This window comes from Bos indicus, chromosome 3 (genome assembly GCF_029378745.1).
Source record: "Bos indicus isolate NIAB-ARS_2022 breed Sahiwal x Tharparkar chromosome 3, NIAB-ARS_B.indTharparkar_mat_pri_1.0, whole genome shotgun sequence".
Taxonomy (NCBI): domain Eukaryota; kingdom Metazoa; phylum Chordata; class Mammalia; order Artiodactyla; family Bovidae; genus Bos; species Bos indicus.
In genome coordinates, this window is record NC_091762.1 from 82,221,813 (window position 1) to 82,243,370 (window position 21,558).

Genomic DNA, 21,558 nt, shown 5'->3' on the forward strand with positions numbered 1-21,558 from the left:
GAACTATACAAAAAAGATCTTCATGACCCAGATAACCACGATGGTGTGATCACTCACCTAGAGCCAGACATCTTGGAATGCGAAGTCAAGTGGGCCTTAGGAAGCCTCACTATGAACAAAGCTAGCAGAGGTGATAGAATTCCAGTTGAGCTATTTCAAATCCTAAAAGATGATGCTGTGAAAGTGCTACACTCAATATGCCAACAAATGTGGAAAACTCAGCAGTGGCCATAGGACTGGAAAAGATCAGTTTTCATTCCAATCCCAAAGAAAGGCAATGCCAAAAAATGCTCAAACTACCGCACAACTGCACTCATCTCACATGCTAGCGAAGTAATGCTCAAAATTCTCCAAGCCAGGGCTTCAGGAGTACATGAACCGTGAATTTCCAGACATTCAAGCTGGATTTAGAAAAGGCAGAGGAACTAGAGATCAAATTGTCAACATCTGCTGGATCACTGAAAAGCAAGAGAGTTCCAAAAAAACATCTACTTCTGCTTTATTGACTATGCCAAACCCTTTGACTGTGTGGATCACAACAAACTGGAAAATTCTTCAAGAGATGGAAATACCAGACCACCTGACCTGCCTCCTGAGAAATCTGTATGCAGGTCAAGAAGCAACAGTTAGAACAGGACATGGAACAACAGACTGGCTCCAAATTGGGAAAGGAGTACGTCAAGGCTCTATATTGTCACCCTGCTTATTTAATGTATATGCAGAGTACATTATGAGAAACACTGGGCTGGAGGAAGCACAAGCTGGAATCAAGATTGCCAGGAGAAATATCAATAACCTCAGATATGCAGATGACACCACCCTTATGGCAGAAAGCGAAGAAAAATTAAAGAGCCTCTTGATGAAAGTGAAAGAGGAGAGTGAAAAAAAGTTGGCTTAAAACTCAATATTCAGAAAACAAAGACCATGGCATCTGGTCCCATCACTTTGTGGCAAATGGATGGGAAAACAATGAAAACAGTGAGAGACTTTTATTTGGGGGGGGGGGGGGGGGGGCTCCAAAATCACTGCAGATGGTGACTGCAGCCAAGAAATTAAAAGACGCTTGCTCCTTGGAAGAAAAGCTATGACTAACCTAGACAACATATTAAAAAGCAGAGACATTACTTTGCCAACAAAGGTCCATCTAGTCAAAGCTATGGTTTTTCCAGTAGTCGTGTATGGATTTGAGAGTTGGACTATAAAGAAAACTGAGTGCAGAAGAATTGATGTTTTTGAACTGTGGTATTGGAGAAGACTCTTGAGAGTCCCTTGGACTGCAAGGAGATCCAACCAGTCAATCCTAAAGGAAATCAGTTCTGAATATTCATTGGAAAGACTGATGCTGAAGCTGAAACTCCAATACTTTGACCACCTGATGCAAAGAAACGACTCATTGGAAAAGATCCTGATGCTGGGAAACACTGAAGGCAGGAGGAGAAGGGGACGATAGAGGATGAGATGGTTAGATAGCATCACCGATGTGATGGATATGAGTTTGAGTAGGCTCTGGGAGTTTGTGTTGGACAGGGAAGCCTGGCATGCTGCAGTCCATGGGGTCACAAAGAGTCAGACACGACTTAGTGACCAAACTGAGGAGAAACAGTACAGCTGCAGTGTATGTCTCTTTCTCTCTCTCTTTGTTAAATAAACGTGTGATCTAGCTTAGTGAAATGTGCGTCATTCATTCTACAATATGGATTCAGATCAACCAACCCAAGTTTTAAAACTTGCCCTGATGAAAACATCAGGTCATATACAGATGGTTACATGCCATATAATCTGCTGGTTAAAGCCAGACAGGCTTAGCAAACTGATAGAGCCTTCATGCGTTACTGGACAAATACTCTAGCCCCCTTATAAATAGCTTTCTACATTTGTTGACTTATGTCTCTAAGATTCTTGATTCCCACTGGGATCATAAGATAATTCTCAGACTGTTTCAGGCTGGCCTGTGTATAACAGAAAGCCTTGACGTTAAGGACCTATGTGGTGATAACTCATCTCAGGTTGCCCTGCCATTCTTCTCCCTCTCTGCTATGGAGTTCTATTTAATGTTGAAGCCTGTGGGCTTGCTTTCTGCAATGGCCTCCTTGTTTTGCCACTGCCTCTACATGGAATGTCTCCACTTTTTCCAGGCTTCCTTTTCATCATTCTTCAGGACTTGGCTCAGACACATCTCCCCTGGAAGCTTCTGACTGCCTCTCCAATGCCCCTCTCCCTGGACTCCCAGTGACAATCTACGGAGGCACTGCCACGCTGTCTTGCGATGCCCACTGTATGACAAGCTCCACAGGGAGCTGGAGACCACTTATACATTTGTGTGCCCCAAATGCACAGTCCAGTACTGAGCAACAAGAAAATGCTCTGCACATATTGGCACGTAAAATCACCCCTCAAATGTTGTTCAGGAGAAGTTGCTGGAGCAAGCAGACCCAACCAACTTATACTAGAACCACTCCTAAAACCCTAATGAGTAGACCTGGTGTGCAAATACCAAACACTGTGATTAGTACTGAGCCATTTGGGACAATTTTGCTGATTTGGGGGCTTGGTGCTGTATTCTTTTGAGATAACTTATGATCAGGCTGATCATATATTTCAGAAACCTGAAATTATGTCGAGCAGGTCCCCCACCCTACCCCAGGACCTGTGCATGAAACACTCTCTCTGTAAGAAAGACATTTCTGTTCTGAAATTTATAGGCTAATAGGTGTGGAGCATCTTGATAGGTTACTGGCCAACTGGAAGAAAAGAGAAACTGAGAAGGTGGGAGCTGCCTGGGGGACTATAAGCAAAGTAAAGTTGAAAGTGTCTGTATTTCTCATCAAAATCCCTACTACCCAGGGTAGCAACCTGCTCATCATGACTATATGTGAAGCGCTGTGCAAGGTAACTTCCTACACATTACCTTCTTATTTTCTAAAGACATATTATTTTAATTTTACTAATGAGTAAAGAAAAAAAAAAGTTCAGACAGTTTGCTCAAGATTAAACAGGTAATAAACAGCATATCTAGGAATCAAACTCATATCTGTCTGACATCAAAAGTTACACTGAAAAAAAAAAGTTATACTGAAACAAAATTCTAATGTAAAAGGGGTAATATGGATATACCAGTAAGATCCTCGGAGAGGGCAGTGGCAGCCCACTCCAGTGCTCTTGCCTGGAGAACCCCATGGATGGAGGAGCCTGGTAGGCTGCAGTCCATGGGGTTGCTAAGAGTCGGACACGACTGAGCGACTTCACTTTCACTTTTCACTTTCATGCATTGGAGAAGGAAATGGCAACCCACTCCAGTGTTCTTGCCTGGAGAATCCCAGGGACGGGGGAGCCTGGTGGGCTGCCGTCTATGGGGTCACACAGAGTCAGACACAACTGACGTGACTTAGCAGTAGCAGCATTAAGATCCTCAAAATGGCATGACATATTTATTTACTTTTTGGTTATTCTTTAGCACATCTGAGTTTTGGACTTTGAAAGATGATAGATAAAATTGGATGTTGAGATTTGTTTTGGCAGGAAGCTTAAGCCAAAAGTCACCATGATTGAGCTCCCTGAGTCAGACAGGCTGAAAGGTGGGATAGGGAGGAAGATGGGAGGAAGGTTTGGGAGGGAGGGGACATGGGTGTACCTATGGCTGATTCCTGTTGATGTATGACAGAAAACCACAAAATTCTGTAAAGCAATTATCCTTCAATTAAAAAAAAAATATATATATATTTTAAAAGGGTTAAAAAAAAGTCACCTTGGTGTGACTCTCCTAAAGCAACAGTGAAACTCTCATTTGAGTTGCACTTTCAGTTCAGTTCAGTTCAGTCGCTCAGTCGTGTCTGACTCTTTGCGACCCCATGAATCGCAGCACGCCAGGCCTCCCTGTCCATCACCAACTCCTGGAGTTCACTAAGACTCATGTCCACTGAGTCAGTGATGCCATCCAGCCATCTCATCCTCTGTCGTCCCCTTCTCCTCCTGCCCCCAATCCCTCCCAGCATCAGTCTTTTCCAATGAGTCAACTCTTCGCATGAGGTGGCCAAAGTATTGGAGTTTCAGCTTTAGCATCAGTCCTTCCAATGAACACCCAGGACTGATCTCCTTTAGAATGGACTGGTTGGACCTCCTTGCAGTCCAAGGGATTCTCAAGAGTCTTCTCCAACACCACAGTTCAAAAGCATCAATTCTTCAGCACTCAGCTTTCTTCATAGTCCAACTCTCACATCCATACATGACCACTGGAAAAACCATAGCCTTGACTAAATGGACCTTTGTTGGCAAAGTAATGTCTCTGCTTTTGAATATGCTATCTAGGTTGGTCATAACTTTCCTTCCAAGGAGTCTTTTAATTTCATGGCTGCAATCACCATCTGCAGTGATATTGGAGCCCCCCAAAAATAAAGTCTGACACTGTTTCCACTGTTTCCCCATCTATTTCCTGTGAAGTGATGCACTTTACAGTTCCCCAAAATTTGGTATGCTCATTATTTTAACTAATTATCATAAAACTCCCCAACAGAGCAGATACTAGAATTGATTCCATTTTACAAGTGCAAAAACTGAGCTTTAGTTAAGCAGAATACATGATGAAAAATATGAAAGTGTTAATCATTCAGTCGTGTCCAACTCTTTGCAATCCCATGGACTGCTAGCCTCCTCTGTCCATGGAATTCTCCAGGCAGGAATACTGGAGTGAGTAGTGATTCTCTTCTCCAGGGGATCCTCCGACCCAGGGATCAAAACCCTGTCTCCTGCACTGCAGGCATATTCTTTACCATCTGAGCCACCAGGGAAGCCCAGAATACATGATATTGTACAATAAATTGTGCAACTGAGATCTGAATCAAAATCTTCCATTCCAACCCATCACTGTGAACTAAAGTTATTTGGTAAGGAGCCACCAAATGGCCTGTCTTCCATTTGACATTGTCAGGAGTCTACAGAAGCACTGTGGATAACGGAGCTCTGGAATCTTCTTGTCTGGAATCTTGTCGGTCATTACTATTAGCATACTTTAAATAGGACAGCATTGGTATTAGGTATCAGGTATATACATTTTAAACCAGTGATTGTACCCTGCCTCCATCCTCACTTTACTTTCAGCTAAGTTCTCCCTGATTCCTCTTTATCATCTGTACTTGCTCAGAAATTACCTTGCCTGGGAAGAGAAGACATCCTCGGTCTTCCCTTCCCCTTCGAGGTGGGGTTGAGTGGCTCTGTGTTCCTTTGATTCCCTGAACTTCTCCCTTGGAGATTCAGTGAGAGTGTAACCCTGCCAACACCTTGATTTCAGACTCGTGGTCTCCAGAACGTGAGAAAATACATTTCTGTAGTTTCAAGCCACCCAGTTTGGAGTCATCTGTCACAGCAGCAACAGGAAGCTAATATACTAGTATTCGGACCCTATTTTTATAACTGCTTATAAATTCTCCTCTACTGGCATGAATCCTGAGAACAAAGACTTTGTCTTATTCATTTTTGTACCTACAACCATCTCACACTGCCTGGCACATAAAGAGTGCTCCGCAATGCTTACTGAATGAGAAAATCCCTGTGGTCTAGGAGGTTCACAGCAATGCCAGCATACATCTCTTGCAGCTTCTGGTCTACAGCATGACATTGGCATGGGTCAGCTAACCATCCCTCAGATCCATCCTGAGATACCCATCTTCCAGTACCCACTGCTAGCTCACGGCTCCAATGAGGTGAAGGCCTCAGATCAATGGGCTTGTGACTGACACAGCAACTGTGAACCTCTGCCTCACAGATCAAATTCAAGGGATAATGTATGGACAGAGATGGAATGGGAGGTGCTGGCAGGCGCAGAAGACCATCCCCTCTGCCCTCCCCTGGCTTCAGAGCTTGGAATAACCATAAACATTATTAGAATCATTAGAATCTTTTGTTTGCTGCTGCTGCTAAGTCACTTCAGTCGTGTCCAACTCTGTGCGACCCCGGAGACAGCAGCCCACCAGGCTGCCCCGTCCCTGGGATTCTCCAGGCAAGAACACTGGAGTGGGTTGCCATTTCCTTCTCCAATGCACGAAAGTGAAAAGTGAAAGTGAAGTCCTAAATGCTTATGTCAGGCACTATGATAAATACCCCCCCAATTTTACTTCATCTCCTTATATGGATTTTTTTTCCCTTTCTATGTGTCTTTTTTTTTTAAATTTTATTTTATTTTTAAACTTTACATAATTGTATTAGTTTTGCCAAATATCAAAATGAATCCATCACAGGTATACATGTGCTCCCCATCCTGAACCCTCCTCCCTCCTCCCTCCCCATACCATCCCTCTGGGTCGTCCCAGTGCACTAGCCCCAAGCATCCAGTATCGTGCATTGAACCTGGACTGGCAAAGGCAGGCATCATTTACTCTCGTCATTACTTACAGGGTGACTGGCTATGCTGAACTGTGTGATGAGAGTATTTCTCATGGATTTGACCTCAGAGGGCTTGGCATCAACAGCATGGCCCAACACAGAGAGGCAGCTGGCTTCTGTGACAGGAGCCAACCTTATTCCTGATTCCCTCTGAGCTTTCTACATTTATTTCCCTTTTGCTTCATTTTTAAGTGGATTTCATTTTGCTCCACAAAATGTATTTTCCAAAGTCCTCATGGGAGCAGTGTAACATAATAGTTTTATTACTAAAGCAAAAGGTCCTTCCCCATCTCCACCCACTTACGGCATCCCAGCTCCATTTTCTGGCCTCCTTGCAATCCTGGGATGATCTCTCGGAGCTGAGGTGGGTATAGGCTAAACATCTAGGTTTTTGTTTCTTGTGGCTTTGAGCTGATAGGATTCCTTTCCAGGCTCAGGGTCATTTTGTCTACTTGGGTTTTCACAAACCTTCCTACTGTGCACAATTTCTAAATGCACTGAAACATATTGAGATGTTTATCGGGATGGAAGAGAACTGAATTCCCAGGCCTCTGCGGTAAACTGTAGAAGGTAAGCAGCATGCCAGAATCTCCCTCATCATGACCTGTCTTCTAAATTCTTCTCTTCAATGTGCTTGAACAGTACAAAATGTAACTCATTTTCAACAGTTACGTGAGAGCATTTTCATCGGAATTAATATTTTCTCCTTCAAGACAAGCACCCTGAGAAGCAGCGCATGTATTCAATGTTGACACTGCACTAACATTTCTGGAGCTCTTTTTCAGCAACTGTCTTTACAGTCTGTGGTACTTTTCTTTGAAAGTCTTCAGTCACGACAAATTTCATCCTCTGAGAATAGACGTGAACTTTGGAAAGAGATGAAAATTGGTTGGAGCCACGTCTAATGAATAAAGTGGGTGATCAAATCTTGTTATATCGTTTTAGGTGAAAAATGAGGCATGACTATAAAATAATGTGACTGGTTTCCCTCGGTGACCCATAAACCGACTGGCTGAAAAATAACTCCCATAGAGGAGTTTCAAAATGCTTTCAGCACTAGACGCATCACTGGAATAAGTGTACGGTTCCCAGAGTGGTGATTTGGCAGGGAACAATACTAATTTGGATATATAAGTTCAAATATATCTGTAAAAAAAAAAAAGAAATCTGACTGCTTACACTTGGAAATGAAGAAGCTGTTCTCCTGGAGAAACTTCTTTTTTTTTTGACAGCCTGGTTGGCTTTGGACAAAGAGTCTACTGAGAAAAGTAGGCTCATCTCCTGCAGAAAGCCTTCATTGAACACACTATCTCCTCCCACACTCACTCCCACCCCAAGCTGGGGCAGGCGTCCCTGCCCGGTATCCACAGTGATCTCTTCAAGTATTAGCTCTTATAAAATGTAATGGTGATTGTCTGTTTTTGTGTCAGTCTCCTTCCTGCAACTGGAGGCCCCCTGAGAATGAGGACCTTTGTGTATCAATAACGCTCAGACAGTGTGCACAGAAGCACAGGACACTAACTCCTATTCTTGATGTGGACCCTTTGCCTTTGTTTCTCGCATTCCTAGGGCTTTACCTGCCAAATGTGTGGCAACCAAAACTGAATATTCAGTCTGTGTAAAATCCACCTATACAAATTTATAGAGGACTCAGGTACAGTACAGGCTTCCCTGGTGGCACAGTAGTAAAGAATCCACCTCCCAAAAAAAAAAAAAAAAAAAAAGAATCCACCTCCCAACGCAGTAGACGGAAGAGGTACAGGTTCAATCCCTGGGTTGGGAACCTATTCCAGTATTCTTGCCTGGGAAACCCCAGGGACAGAGGAGCCTGGTGGGCTATGGTCCACAGGATTGCAGAGTCCAACATGACTGAGTGACCGAGCACACATCCAGAACAAGGTACAGGAGTGGTTGCGTACAAAGAAGGGGTAGGGGAGCAGGAGGGATTGATTGCTAATGCACAGGGCTTCTATTAAGGTGATGGAAATATGTTAAAATTAGATTGTGGTGATGGCTGCACAATGCTATAAATGTACTAAAAAAAACACTGAGTCATATACTTTAAATGGATAAATTGTGTGGTGTGTGAATTATATCTCAATAAAGCTGTTTTATTTAAAAAGTCCTCCATAATGATTGTGGCTAGGTTCCTTTCTAGGCCTGTAGTTGGAATAAGTGATAGTCAAGGTCTTTTCAAATAATCTAGTTATCAATATAAAATTAAGTTTCTGTGTTCTCTCTGTAACTCTATCACTTGAAAATGACTGAGTGGTTTTCACTAAATTTGGAAAGCATGTTTAGGATAATGAGGGCTGTGGGGTGTTCCGTGATATCAATTCTCCCTTTCATTTAGACTGACACTCCAGTATTTAGCCTAACACATAGCACTCAGCATAGCATTGGTATAGGCATACGTCAGAGAGTGTGCAGGTTCAGTTCCAAACCACTGCAAAAAAGTGAGTACTGCAGTAAAGCAAGTCACATAAATTTTTTGGTTTCTCAGTGTATAAAAATGATGTTTATATTATTCCGTGGTCTATTCAGTGTTCATTAGCATTATGTCTAAAAAAACGTATATACTTTAATTTCAAAGTGCTTTATTGGTTAAAAAAATGCTAATCATCATCTGAGCCTTCAGCAAGTTATCATCTTTTTGCAAAGTAACTTCAAAAATCATTGATCATGTAACAAATACAATAATGATTAAAAAAATTCTGAAATATTGTAAGAATTACCAAAATTTGATACAGAGACATGAAATGAGCAAATGTTATAGGAAAAAGTCATCACAGGATTGCCACAAATCTTCAATTTGCAAAAAATTTAGTATCTGAGAAGCACAATAAAGCAAAGTGCAACAGAATGAGGTATGCCTGTATTTCCCAGCATCCCTTGCAGCTAGAGGAGGCCTTGGCCTAAGTTTCAGCCAATGGAACAAGAATGAAATTGATTACATGCAGTATCTGAGAAAGGTGTGCCTTCCTTCCCTTTTCTCCCCTTCCTGTTAGTTAAAACGACCATAGGGTGGTGGGCAACCATGTTGGACCATGCAGATAAGGGCAACTCACTAGGGGAGGCCGATCAACAAGAGAGAAGAAAGATGCACCTTCTGACACAATGGGGCCACCATACCAGCCCGGACTCCCCACACCCAGTCTGTTACAAAGAGTTCTATTACTACAAACTTTTATTTTATTTAAGTAACTTATTTTAGAACTCTACTATAGCAGCCAAAACCTACGTTTTAACTAACATAAAATTTGGTGTTCTGTACCAAAACAGAATCTAAATATGCAGCATTAGCATAATTTTTATGGCCATGGCAAAAGTTTTACCACTGCTATCTTGGAAGACAGACCATGGGCCAACCAAAGGTGTAGCTCTAGGCAGATGGTTAGGAGAGTTCAGAAGAGGAATGTTTGTTGGCTGCTTCTTGCCACAATACAGAGAGAAGCTCAGACAAAGACTAGCCAGTCTGCAAGCAGAAATGGAGATTATGATTCTGCCAAGGGAAGTTTTCTTTGGCTGTGGCTTGTACACCATGTTGCCCAAGCCTAGTGATTTGTGCACTGCAGAGCTGAGATGAAGACTATTTGTATACCCAAGCTAAAACAGCTATCCATGAAACAGGAGATGAAGCAGAAAAGGCTGTGGCCTCAAGTCTTTCCTAGGATTCTCTGCCAGACGGTGGGAGCTAGCCTACCAGCAGATAACCCATTAAGGACATTGACTTCTTATCCAACTAGCTTTTCCTGTCTTAAAGTGACCATCAGTGATGGAGAAATCAGGGGAGGGACAAAGCATAGAGGCCAAAAGAGAAAAGCTAACATTTTCGGCTTCAAAATTCTATCTAGATGAGCACTTTCACTGTGGTTATCAGTGTTGGGAAAACAAATGACTTTTCAAAAAGATAACTGGGGCTTTAAAACAATGGGGAAGCAATATTATAATTTTGTGATAATGTCTGTTTAGGTGTGGTGCTGAGTCAATTTTCCCTGGTTTCCAGAAACCCTCTCCCAGGGAGGGGATTTATGACAGTTGAGAAGACTCTGCTTTTATGCAGACAAAGGAGTTCAGAAAAATGTCTATTTGCAAATGCCTTCAGTTCAAAATAGCTTTTATGCCACAGTGACATATTTTGGACCCCTTCAGACTTTAGAAGAGCTTTTAGAAGAATGATCTGAGTGGGCTACACCTCTAAGAAAGTTAAGCAGGTAAGTTTCAATGGTCTATTCATTCTCCCTTAAATTTCCCTGAACCTGATGCAGACATACCTAGTCATTCTGTGGCCTTTGGAGCTGTGCTCAAAGTTGGAAATCACCTTTTAAAAATGGCTACTGAGTGTGCCAAGTAATGGAGGGCTTATTTTTATTTTTAGTTGGGAGAAGTTTGAGAAGACTTTTCTTACCTGGTGTCCTCAAAGGGAATAGACCACTGAAGTCTAACCCTAGGGGCTTGTTTGGAAAGGGTGGAAAGGGGGTGCCTTTGCCTTGGGGATTTGTTGGTTTTATAACTTCAACTGTTGGAAATCCCCCTTCCCAGTGCTTCTCCCAATCACCACTCACATGAATCCCTGAGACACAAGGTAGAAAAGGTGAAAGAAGCCCTGAGTAAACACAGTGAGGACTGCCAATCAAATCCGGCCAATGAAGATTTAGCCATGAGTCTGAAACACTTTGAACATTATGTTTTCATATTGGGAACAATTTCTTTCTTCTTTTCTCTTTATGACTGACCCAAAGTGTTTCTGAAAAGAAGAAATGCAATAGGTAGGTGGTGGTACAGAAAGATTTGGTTGACTTGGCCAACCTGTTAGAAATGGTAGAGTTGGAACCTGGTCTCTGGTCTTCTGATATTTCATCCAGTTGATCTTTTCCATAAATAAATATATCGCAAAGCAAGTAGTTTCACGGATGGTTATAATATCCTGGTTAAAAGTTTGGGAAAACTGGATTGGGCAATGTTAAGTAGAATTTTCAGAGCTTTTAAAACACAAATGAGTCGTGTGAGTTTGCAAGAAGACCTGAGAAGAATTTTGGGAAATACTAATTTCCACCACCCCAGGGCTGATAGACTTATCCATACGTTACAAGAATTTCCCTAGAATTAAATTTGGCTTTTTCCAAACTTAGATAATCTGAGAAAATGGCATGCAGGGAAGATGAGATCCATTTTTCCTATAGATTCTACTACACACCTTATTTTGGTAACTGATACATGAATTTGTTTTTGCCTGATGTTGAGTGTGATTGATTCTACCCATGAAGTACTCCCAGGTATGATTTGCAGGTAAGGATTTTAACTCTGAATAAATATTAGTCTCTTATTCTGAACTCTAATATGCCTACAAACATCTGAGTTGCTAAAAAGTAAGTTGAAATAGTCACTACATTGTGTGAGTCCAAGGGGCTTAATCAGCATGGTAAGGAGACATTTATGGGTCAAACCAACCAGTGTGAGGATCACAAACACTGGTGAGGAGCTCAAGATGAACTTGTGGTTAATCTGAAGGGTCTCCTGGGATAAAGCAGAAACCAAGACAAGCCCCGTCTTCATCTCTTGGGGCTTACAGTCAAAAAGGTTTGTGTTGGAAGCCAAGTGGGTTACAGATGAACGAATCAACAACCGCTATAAGACGCAGTCAGTGCTATTATGGGGGTGGGCAAAACAGGCTATGAGAGCAGAAAAGAGGTGCACCTGATTCAGGGATTAGGAGCAGGGAAGTGTCAACTAAACCCAGATCTAAGGTTGAAGAGGAGAGAAGGATGTTCCAGGCGGAAACAGACGTGAGAGAGTAAAGTGTGTTGAGGACGTAGGTTGGAGACAACCCCATCCTCCGACTCTGTTGTTTCACACTCTACAGGAAACAAACACACTAAAACACACCTCATGTTTTATACTTTACAAGATACTTCTGCATGTATTGCTTTATTTTTTCACTGCAGCAAACTTTTCAGATGTCCCTGGCCCATGCCACACAGTCAGGAAAAGAGACAAGGAACTGTCCCCTCTGTTCCTGGGATGCAAGAGATATTATAGTAGGAAACACGGATACTCCAGAACTGTCTTCCAAATGCTAGATTCCCACTGGGAATGGTTGAGGACACTGTCTATCTGGCTGAAGTTTTAGGCAGGAAATGAGCATTTGGAAGGCACCCCAAATTCTCTCTTTTCTCGCTTGAGCTAAACTGCTGTCACTTGTACCCTATTGGGATCTAAGAAGGCATCCCTCTAGTTTGGTTGGGGTCATTAAGTGTAGAGGAAGGTAGGAGACAAAACTGAGACCTACGGCAGGGGCGGGGTGGGTGGGTGGAGGTTAATATCTGCACCAGGTTGGGTATGATTAACTCAATGTCCCCATATTAGCAGAACATTCATCACAGGAAGTCCTGCCCTCAAACTCATCTTGAGGTTTCCCTACAGGTGTCATTCAGTTTCCAGGTGAGAGAGGGCTACCAGGTACTTTAAATATGTTGCTTCATTTAATCGTCACAAGAGCCTCTCTGGATATGTATTGTCATTTCCAGTTTTCACAAACAAGGAGGGGCAAAGGATCAGAAACTGAATAATTTGCCCAAGGGAACTGTCCCAACTCCTATGGTATTTATTCTGCCTAGAATTGCTCCCCTGACAAATGCACCTTAGAAACCTTAACTCATCCTTTAAGCCTCAAATCTACTACCACGCCTCTGTGAAGACTTTCTCACTGTACCTTCCACTCTCAAGTACAGCCTGCCATGCTCTTGCGCCTTCAGTACCTGGCACATAACTCCCTCACAACACCAAACACACTGTGGTGGTGGTTTAGTCTCTCGGTTGTGTCCAATTCCTATGACCCCATGGACTGTAGCCCGCCAGGCTGCTCTGTCCATGGGATTTCCCAGGCAAGAATACTGGAGTGGGGTTCCCACGTCCTTCTCCAGGGGATCTTCCCAACTCAGGGATCAAACCCTGGACTCCTGCATTGCCAGCAGATTCTTTACCTCTGAGCCACCAGGGAAGCCTAGTTTGTCTGCTTATTCCTGTCCACTTCCACTTCTAGACTATTTCCTGAGGTCAGGAATATATATATCCCAAGTACTTATAGCACAAGTACTGATAAGAGAAGTAAGCACATAATAGATGTTTAATGATAATAAATGTATTGACAATAAACTATGGCTTTAAGTTAAATGCTGGAATATACTTATTTTCCATACACTTCATAATTCATAATTTCGAATCTAGTTCAAAATCTCACGTTAGTGGACCTGCCCGTTCTTAGTCGGTTAACGTTCCTTGGCTTGAGGGAGGAACCAAGGTGTTGCGTTAACTTCCTGGCCTGCCACGACTGCTTACATATGAGCGAGCTTGAGTAGGTAGGTTCTGTTCTAAGGAAAATTCAGCTCCAGCAACCTCGGTGGAACAGATCCAGAAGCAACACCGGGCAAAGACTAGCCTTTTCAAAAGCCTGAGCCCCAGCAACCAGGCGGCGCTAGGGCAGAGGGCAGAAGCTCTGTCCCAGAAAACTAGGGGATGGGGAACGAGCCCTGGAGCGCCGTACCACCAGAGGGGAGGGTGCCCAAAGCCTGGGGCTCGCAGCCAGCGGGCAGCGCCAGTCCCAGACGGGAATAGCAGGCAACCCAGCGGGATGCAAGGAGGGTTCTGAGCAAGGCGGCGGCCTCTAACCTTTCAGGGTTAAGGTGACTGCGCTCGGCTCGGTAACTGTATCTTCACAGGCAAAAAAGGTTAATGTAAATGTCAGAGGCCCGGACGACAGCAGGGGTAGGGGAAGAGCGGAGAGGAGGAAAGAGAAGGGTGGGGCAGGAGGCAGAGGGCCGGGCCTCCCAAGGTCAAGCCCTGCCCCCAGCCTCGCGCCTCCCCGCCCAGCCAGGGCGGGGTAGGGGTGGGCGAGGGATGGGAGGAGCGGTCAGAAGAGCAGTTCTGCTGCTCCCCTTGGCCACTCTCCCGCCCGGGGCGACCCACGCCCGGCCGCAGGCTAGGAAGAGAGAGCGCCGAGGAGCTGGGGGTGGAGACTCGGCGGCCGCGCGCGCGGAAGTGGCCCCGTGGGAGCGCGCGCGGCAGGAGGCGGACGGGCAACTGGGGCGACCGAGGAGCGGGCACGTCCCTTACCCCGTTGGCGGCGGCGATGCGGACGATGAGCTGGATGGCCTCCTTCATGTAGAACCTGCCGTCCCCGCCCACCACCAGGGTGGCCTCCTGCCGCTGCGCCGGCTCCACGGTGGAGATGATACTCTGGATGAAATTCTCGGCATAGTTGGAGCTGCTCTGAAACACCTTCACCCGCTTCCGCAGCCCGCTCGTGCCCGGCTTCTGGTCTTGGTACGCCTTGGTCTTAACGGTCACGATCTTCACCATGGTGGCGACTTGCTTCCTGGGGCCCAGCGGACTCTGCCAAGCGAGGGGCGGCCGGAGCTGTGGCTGCAGCTGCTCTGGGATGAGGGCGCGGACGGGGTCGGGGCCACGCCGGTTGTGCTCGTCCCTCCTCCTTAAAGGGACAGGGGACGGGCCCTCCGCTGCCAGCCCACCTCCTTGCAGGTCCTAGAGGGAGGAGAATGGGGAGCGCCCACCCCCAGCCTCCTGTGAGATGGGTGGAGCCTCTCTGATTTACCCTCTATTGTCGACCAATCCACAGTAAAATAAAATCCACAACTCCTCCCCTAAGTGGAAGAGCAGAGGTTGGGTAGGGACTGGGTCACGGGGCAAGGACTTAAGGCAAAGTGGGAAAAATACAGAGCAGGGACAGGCGGACTAAGACATGGGAAGGTTCCTCTTAGGATTTTTCCACTTTTTGATGGTGTGAAAGCAATAAGTAGAATACTTATTGCTTCTAATCAGATCAGATCAGATCAGATCAGATATGCCGTACCTCTAATTTTGATCTTTTACCGGGCCAGCAATATGCAGTAGGTACTCTCTGTGCTCTGGTGATGTTGAGCTGTGTGAATCCAGCTGAGCGAACCCAGCTCCAGCTCCCAGTCAGCCACCTGATCAAGAGAGTGAACAAGCAATACACGTAGAACCCTTCTGTACCCATACAACCATTCTGTTTTTCACTTTCAGTACAGTATTAAATAACATGAGACATTCATGTAATGAACAGGCTTTCTGTTAGACGAATTTGTCCACCTTCAGGCTAAAGTATTTTGAGCACGTTTAAGATAAGCTAGGCTAAGCTACCGTGTTTGATGGATTAGGTGTACTAAATGCATTTCCCCCTCATGATCATATTTTCAGCTTCCAGTGGGTTTATCAGGAGGTAGCCCCATTGTGAGTGGAGGAAGCTCTCTACAACATTTCCTGTGGTTAAGCTGGAGTTTCATGCATAAATAACTTTCTGGAAGCACATTCTGAGCAAGGGAAGTGCCAGCCTTCACTAGATTTTGATTTTTTAATCTTTCTATTCTCTCTCTAAACATTAGGGTATTTGTAATATCCCCCTTGCCAATGCAGGAGACGCAGGAGAGGAGGGTTTGATCCCTAGGTGGGGAAGATTCTCTGGAGGAGAAAATTGCAACCTGCTCCAGTATTCTTGCCTGGAGAATCCCATGGACAGAGGAACCTGGCGGGCTACAGTCCATGAGGTCACAAAGAGTCAGGTGTGACTAAGTGACTGAACACCCCCGCATGTTAGAAAAAGGAAGCAACTCCAAAGGTCTAATTTGACCTACTGCTTTCCACCTGTTTACTGGTGGGCCACACACTACTTCCTCTGGTTAGGGTGGCTACAATAATAGGTAATATTTATCGAATATAATGTTTCTAAAGTAGAGGTTTTATTATTTTCACAATTTTATACTCACAAAGCTGAGATTTAAAAAGTAAAATGACTAGTCAAGACCACAGAGATAAGTACATGCAGGAGGCCAACACAGGTGGGTGTGGCTCCCAAACCAGAGCTCTTACAGTGATTTGCCTGCATGTCACCAGGGAGAACTAGGAAATGTACAAGAAGGCTTGAGAAATGTATGTACAAACACATACATTATTACCACCAAAATACATCAGTTATTCACATAGTAGAAAATTGGTGAAGAGATCAAGAACTGAGGTGGCCATAAAGGGTTGGAGGATACACAGTCAGTAAAAATCTTGATTGTTAAGTAGGAATCATCAGTCTTTCTTTTAGGCTCAGCATCTCCCTTGATTTAGTGAGAGTGACTGTCTCCTCTGCTTGAGAAATGTGTCATTTACAAGATGTGTTAACTGGGGAAAGCTCAATATCTGTGGGCATCTGCTTCTTTACTATAAAATAGAGACAAACCCTATCTTAGAATTTCTACAAGAATTAATGGGGTTTTGTATGTCAGTAGTTCTCAATCATGGATACACAGTAGACTCACCTAAGACACTTTAGAAACTACCCATGTTCTGGTCCAAATCATAATTGGACCAGATTCAGTCATAATCAACTGGTGTAAGTAAATCAGGTGGCCTGGTGCCTGAAACACAGAGACCCAAACATAGAGGTCAAAAAATATTAACTTGCTTTCCACAATTCCAAAACCAAAGCTTATTGTTAACCTGTGAAATTGATTATACTCATGGCCATTTAATGGTTAATTGGTATAGCTTGATCCAGGAGGGAGGCTGAATGATGCAAATAGTTGCTGACTCTCAGCAATCAAGTGTTCATATACAGGTTGATATAGGTGTCATGTGGATATAGATATGGGTTTTAATGCAGCCACTACAGATAAATTTCAGAGGTAAATAACATGTGAAAACTAAATTCTGGACAACTGATATTGATTTCTAATATTTACACAGAAGTTCACAAAGTTTACAGAGTTGTTGTTCAGTAGCTAAATCATGTCCGACTCTCTGCAACCCCGTAACTGCAGCACACCAGGCTTCCCTGCCCTTCACAGTCTCCTGGAGTTTGCTCACACTCATGTCCATTGAGTTGGTGATGTCATCCAACCATCTCATCCTCTGTCTCCCCCTTATCCTCTTCCTCAACCTTTTCTAGTATTAGGGTGTTTTTCAGTGAGCTGGCTTTTCACATCAGGTGGCCAGAATATTGGAGCTTCAACTTCAGCATCAGTACATCATTCAGTGTAGTATCATCTTGTGAATTAAGTAGTATAATCAACCCCATTTTATAGGCTAGTGCATTGAGAATAGAATGGTTGGCTGTAATCAAGTTTACTTGATTCCACAAAATGAAATATAACATAGAATCACTGAGTCTTAGAAATACCTACCTCTCAGAGTTGTATGGATTAACTGACATACTGAATATAGAGCTGTTTGCACAGTACTAATACCTGCTCAATAAGTGGTCACTCATTATAAAACAGTGAACTCAACTTCACATCACATGCTCTTTCTCTATTCTTCCCTATCTTTGGAACTAGGATGGGAATTTTCATTTACAAGGAATTGTCCCATATTTCTCTCACCTCACAAGATGTAATAATTTAATAATTGGCTTTAGCTACATAACAAATCACTCTTGAGTGTAGATGGTCACCATTTATTATTATTATTGCCTGTGGTTTTATGAGTTAACTGGCTGGTTCTGCTGACCTGGGCAAGACTCTGCTGTCCCTGACTGTGCTCCTGTGGCACAGTCTCCAATCTCTGTGCCTCCTGGTAACCTCACCTTGATGTAATCCCCTTATGTTACTTTTCTTACCGTGTAACACATCACCACAGAGGCAGTGACTTAAAACAATGCCCACTTATTATCACAGTTCTACAGGTCACATGTCTGGGTGGGTTTTGCTGGACTGAATGTTCACAGGCCGTATAAAACAAGGCTGAAATCAGGATATTGGTGAGGCTGGGCTCTTTTCTGGAGCTTCTGGGAAGAATCTGCTTCCAAGTTCATTCATGTTGTTGGCAGGATCCATTTTCTTGCAGTTATAACTCAGAGGTCCTTGTTTCTTTGCTGGCTATGAGCCAGGCTCCTCTCTCTATTCCTAGAGGCTGCCTACAGTGAGTGAGTCCTTCTCCTGGCTGCATTCTCTGCCTCCTCCTTCCACCAAAAGCTAGAGAAAATGCCTGCTTTGTAAAGGGCTTGTATAATTAGATCAGATATACCTGGATAATCTCCCTTTTGCCATGTAACAACAATCGTGGAAATTATATCCCATCATATTCACATGTTCTGCACTCAGAAATTGACCTACAGAGATTTCCAAGTTGTAGTATTGACAAAAGTAGCGGAATGATTCTCATTCCCTCCTGGGTGACAACTGAAGACGGAAAGGAAGCCACTGGACCTGATCTGCCCATACAAACAGAAATGAGAATTCTCGGCAGTGTGGACCAGAGGCCAAGAGTTAGACAGGATGATCGTGTGCCTCCAGAGACACTGGGTATCAGATGCCAGGTACTCTTCTTCCCCTATGTTTGGCACCATATAAGCTAACTGTACCTAGTGACAGTCCAAGATAGATTATCTCTGGCAAATGAAATAGAAATCAAGATGAATTCTAGAAAAAAAATATTATTTCCTGAACACCTAAATTTGGACTGAGATTTGTGTCTGCTCAAAGAAATCTGATACATATACACAATGGAATATCACTCAGCCAGTAAAAGGCATGAAATAGTGCCATTTGCAGAGATATGGATGGGCCTAGAGATTGTCATACAGAGTGAAGTAAGAAAGAGAAAAGCAAATATCACATAATATTGCTTATGTGTGGAATCTAGAAAAATGATACAGATGAACTTTTTTGCTTGCAAATCAGAAATAGAGTCACAGATGTACGGAACAAACATAATTACCAAGTGGGGGGGGGTGGGATGAGTTGAGAGATTGGCATTGACATATATGCACTATTATGTATGAAACAGATAGCTAATGAGAACCTACTGTATGGGATAGGGAACTCTATTCAATGTTCTATGGTTACCTAAATGGGAAGGAAATCTAAAAAAGAGTGGATATATGTTCCCTCATAGCTCAGTTGGTAAAGAATTCGCCTGCAATGCAGGAGAGCCTGTTCAATTCCTGGGGTGGAAGATCCCCTGGAGAAGGAAATGACAACCCACCCCAGTATTCTTGCCTGGAGAATCCCATGGACAGAGGAGCCTGGCAGGCTACAGTCCATGGGGTCGCAAGAGTCGGACACGACTTAGTGACTAAAGAGAGAAAGATAATTGATTTACTCTGCTGTACAGCAGAAACTAACACAACATTGTAAAGCAACTATACTCCAATAAAAATTAATTAGAAAATAAACTGATTAAATAAACTACAATTTATCCATTAAAAATTGTATATATAATATTATCCTACTTGAGCTATTTAATTTCTTTCTTTTAGAAACACATGCAAAGGACTAGAAGAAAATAGATCAACATATATAACAATAATTACTTCTGAGTTGTGGGATAGAATAATTTTTCTATTTTCCTCTGTGCTTTATCTGGATCTTCCATGCTTTGTATACAGAATTTATATTGTTTCTATAGTAATAAAAATACATTTTTTCTTTTTATTACCTCTTTTAAGTGGTAATTCTCATGTTATTTCATTAATAAGTTATCCTTTAGATGGCATCCATTCATTGATTCACTCACTCCACAGATGTATTTTTGAACTGGTACTAAGCACCAGCTCTCTAAGAGGTGTTAAGCATTGCAATTACTAAAACCTGTGCATCCTAGAGCCTGTGCTTTGCAACAAGAAGCCATCACAATGAGAAGCTTGCACAAGTAGCTGCTGCTCATCACAACTACAGAAAGCCCCCCACACAGCACAAAAGACCCAGTGTAACCAAAAATAAATAAATAAATCTTGGGAAAAAAAAAAAAAGGTGAACAAGTCAGAATAGTCCCTGGTCCCAGAGAGCTCGCAATATGTTAGAGGAGACAAATACTAAATAACAAATCAGAATTAGGATAAATGCTACAAATACCTAGAGGTGATTTAAAATGTAAACAGGAGGATCTATCATTGGAGGGAGTCAGGGAAAGTATCCTGGAGGAGGTGATGTATAAGCTGAGGACTGGAAGGATGAGCAGTAGTTGGTCAGATGAAAAAGGAGGAAAGAACATTTCATTCCATGAGAGGGAATGTTAAGGGGGCAGGTTTGAAGTAAGAAGGAAATTCTGTCATCAGAGATTTAAACTGTAACTGTGTTTACACAGTAAGTGTGTAAAGTGCAATCAGTGTAACTGTTCACACACTGTAAGTGTGTAAAGTGCAATCAGTGTAACTGTAACATAGAAACTGAGGGACAGAGGGCCTGATCATGTCTGGCCTTCTAGATGGTGTCAAACATTGGAATCTTTATCATAATAGCAACAAGCAATCAAAAGTTTTTTTTTTTTAATTGGAGGGTAATTGCTTTACAATGTTATGTTGGTTTCTGCCATATAACAATGTGAATCAGCCACAAGTATACAAATATCCCCTCCCTTAATATACATAATATAAAAATCATTACTTTAACCATTTTTAAGCACATTCAGTAGCACTGAGTACTTTAATTGCACAACCATTACCACTATCTCCAGAACCTTTTCATCATCCCAAACTGAAACATTGTACCCATTAAATAATATCTCATTCCTCCCTCTCAACCCTTGGGAACCATCATTCTACTTTGTCTCTATGAATTTGGTTATTCCATTCTCATATAAGGGGGATCATACCATACTTCTTCTTTTGTGTCTGGCTTATTTAACATAGCAAAATGCCTTCAAGTGTCATCCCTGTTGTAGCATGTCAAAAGTGTTTTAGGCAGAGAAATACTATGATCATAATAGCATTTTTAAGAGATCCCTCTGTCTGTTGTGTGGATGAGTAAAAGAATGTGGATGAAGTGAAACCAGATTGGCAAGTTGAAAACCGTAGTGGGTGGATTATACTAGATGGAAGTCAATGGAGATGTATAGGAGTGAATAGACTCAAGAGATTTTCAGAAAGTAGAGTCAACAGAACTTCCTAATAAACTATATGAATAGGGTATACACCTAGTGAAAAGCAGTAGTGTCTCCTGGCAATCTGGGACTGGAACCACTATAAAAAATGTGGGGTTGGAGGGTAGTATGGCATAGTCATGAATTCTGTTTTAGATTTGCAGGGTCTGAGGTGCCTGTCATGCCTCCAAGAGGAGTAATAAAGTAAGGTTTTAGACATAGAGGTCTAGAGTTTAGAAATGAGACCTGGTCAAGGGATATGAATTTATATCCCATTAGCATATAGATAACATTTGAAAA

The 21,558-nt window shown here is 43.0% G+C and overlaps 1 protein-coding gene and 1 long non-coding RNA gene across 2 annotated transcripts in view; both read right to left on the bottom strand.

Annotated features, from left to right (window-relative positions):
* Positions 1-14,905, bottom strand: part of PGM1 (phosphoglucomutase 1) — a 67,968-nt gene extending 53,063 nt beyond the window's left edge. The window contains exon 1 of the mRNA XM_019957324.2: positions 14,488-14,905. Within this exon, the coding sequence (XP_019812883.1) occupies positions 14,488-14,733 (246 nt within the window). The 5' untranslated portion in view covers positions 14,734-14,905. The remainder of the gene's footprint in view (positions 1-14,487) is intronic.
* LOC139182222 (uncharacterized) lies at positions 1,005-14,477 on the bottom strand. Its single transcript, XR_011565852.1, has 2 exons — positions 8,108-14,477; positions 1,005-8,073 (listed from the first exon to the last, which is right to left on the bottom strand). It is a non-coding gene; the product is annotated as an uncharacterized lncRNA (long non-coding RNA).
* Positions 14,906-21,558: the final 6,653 nt, after the last annotated feature.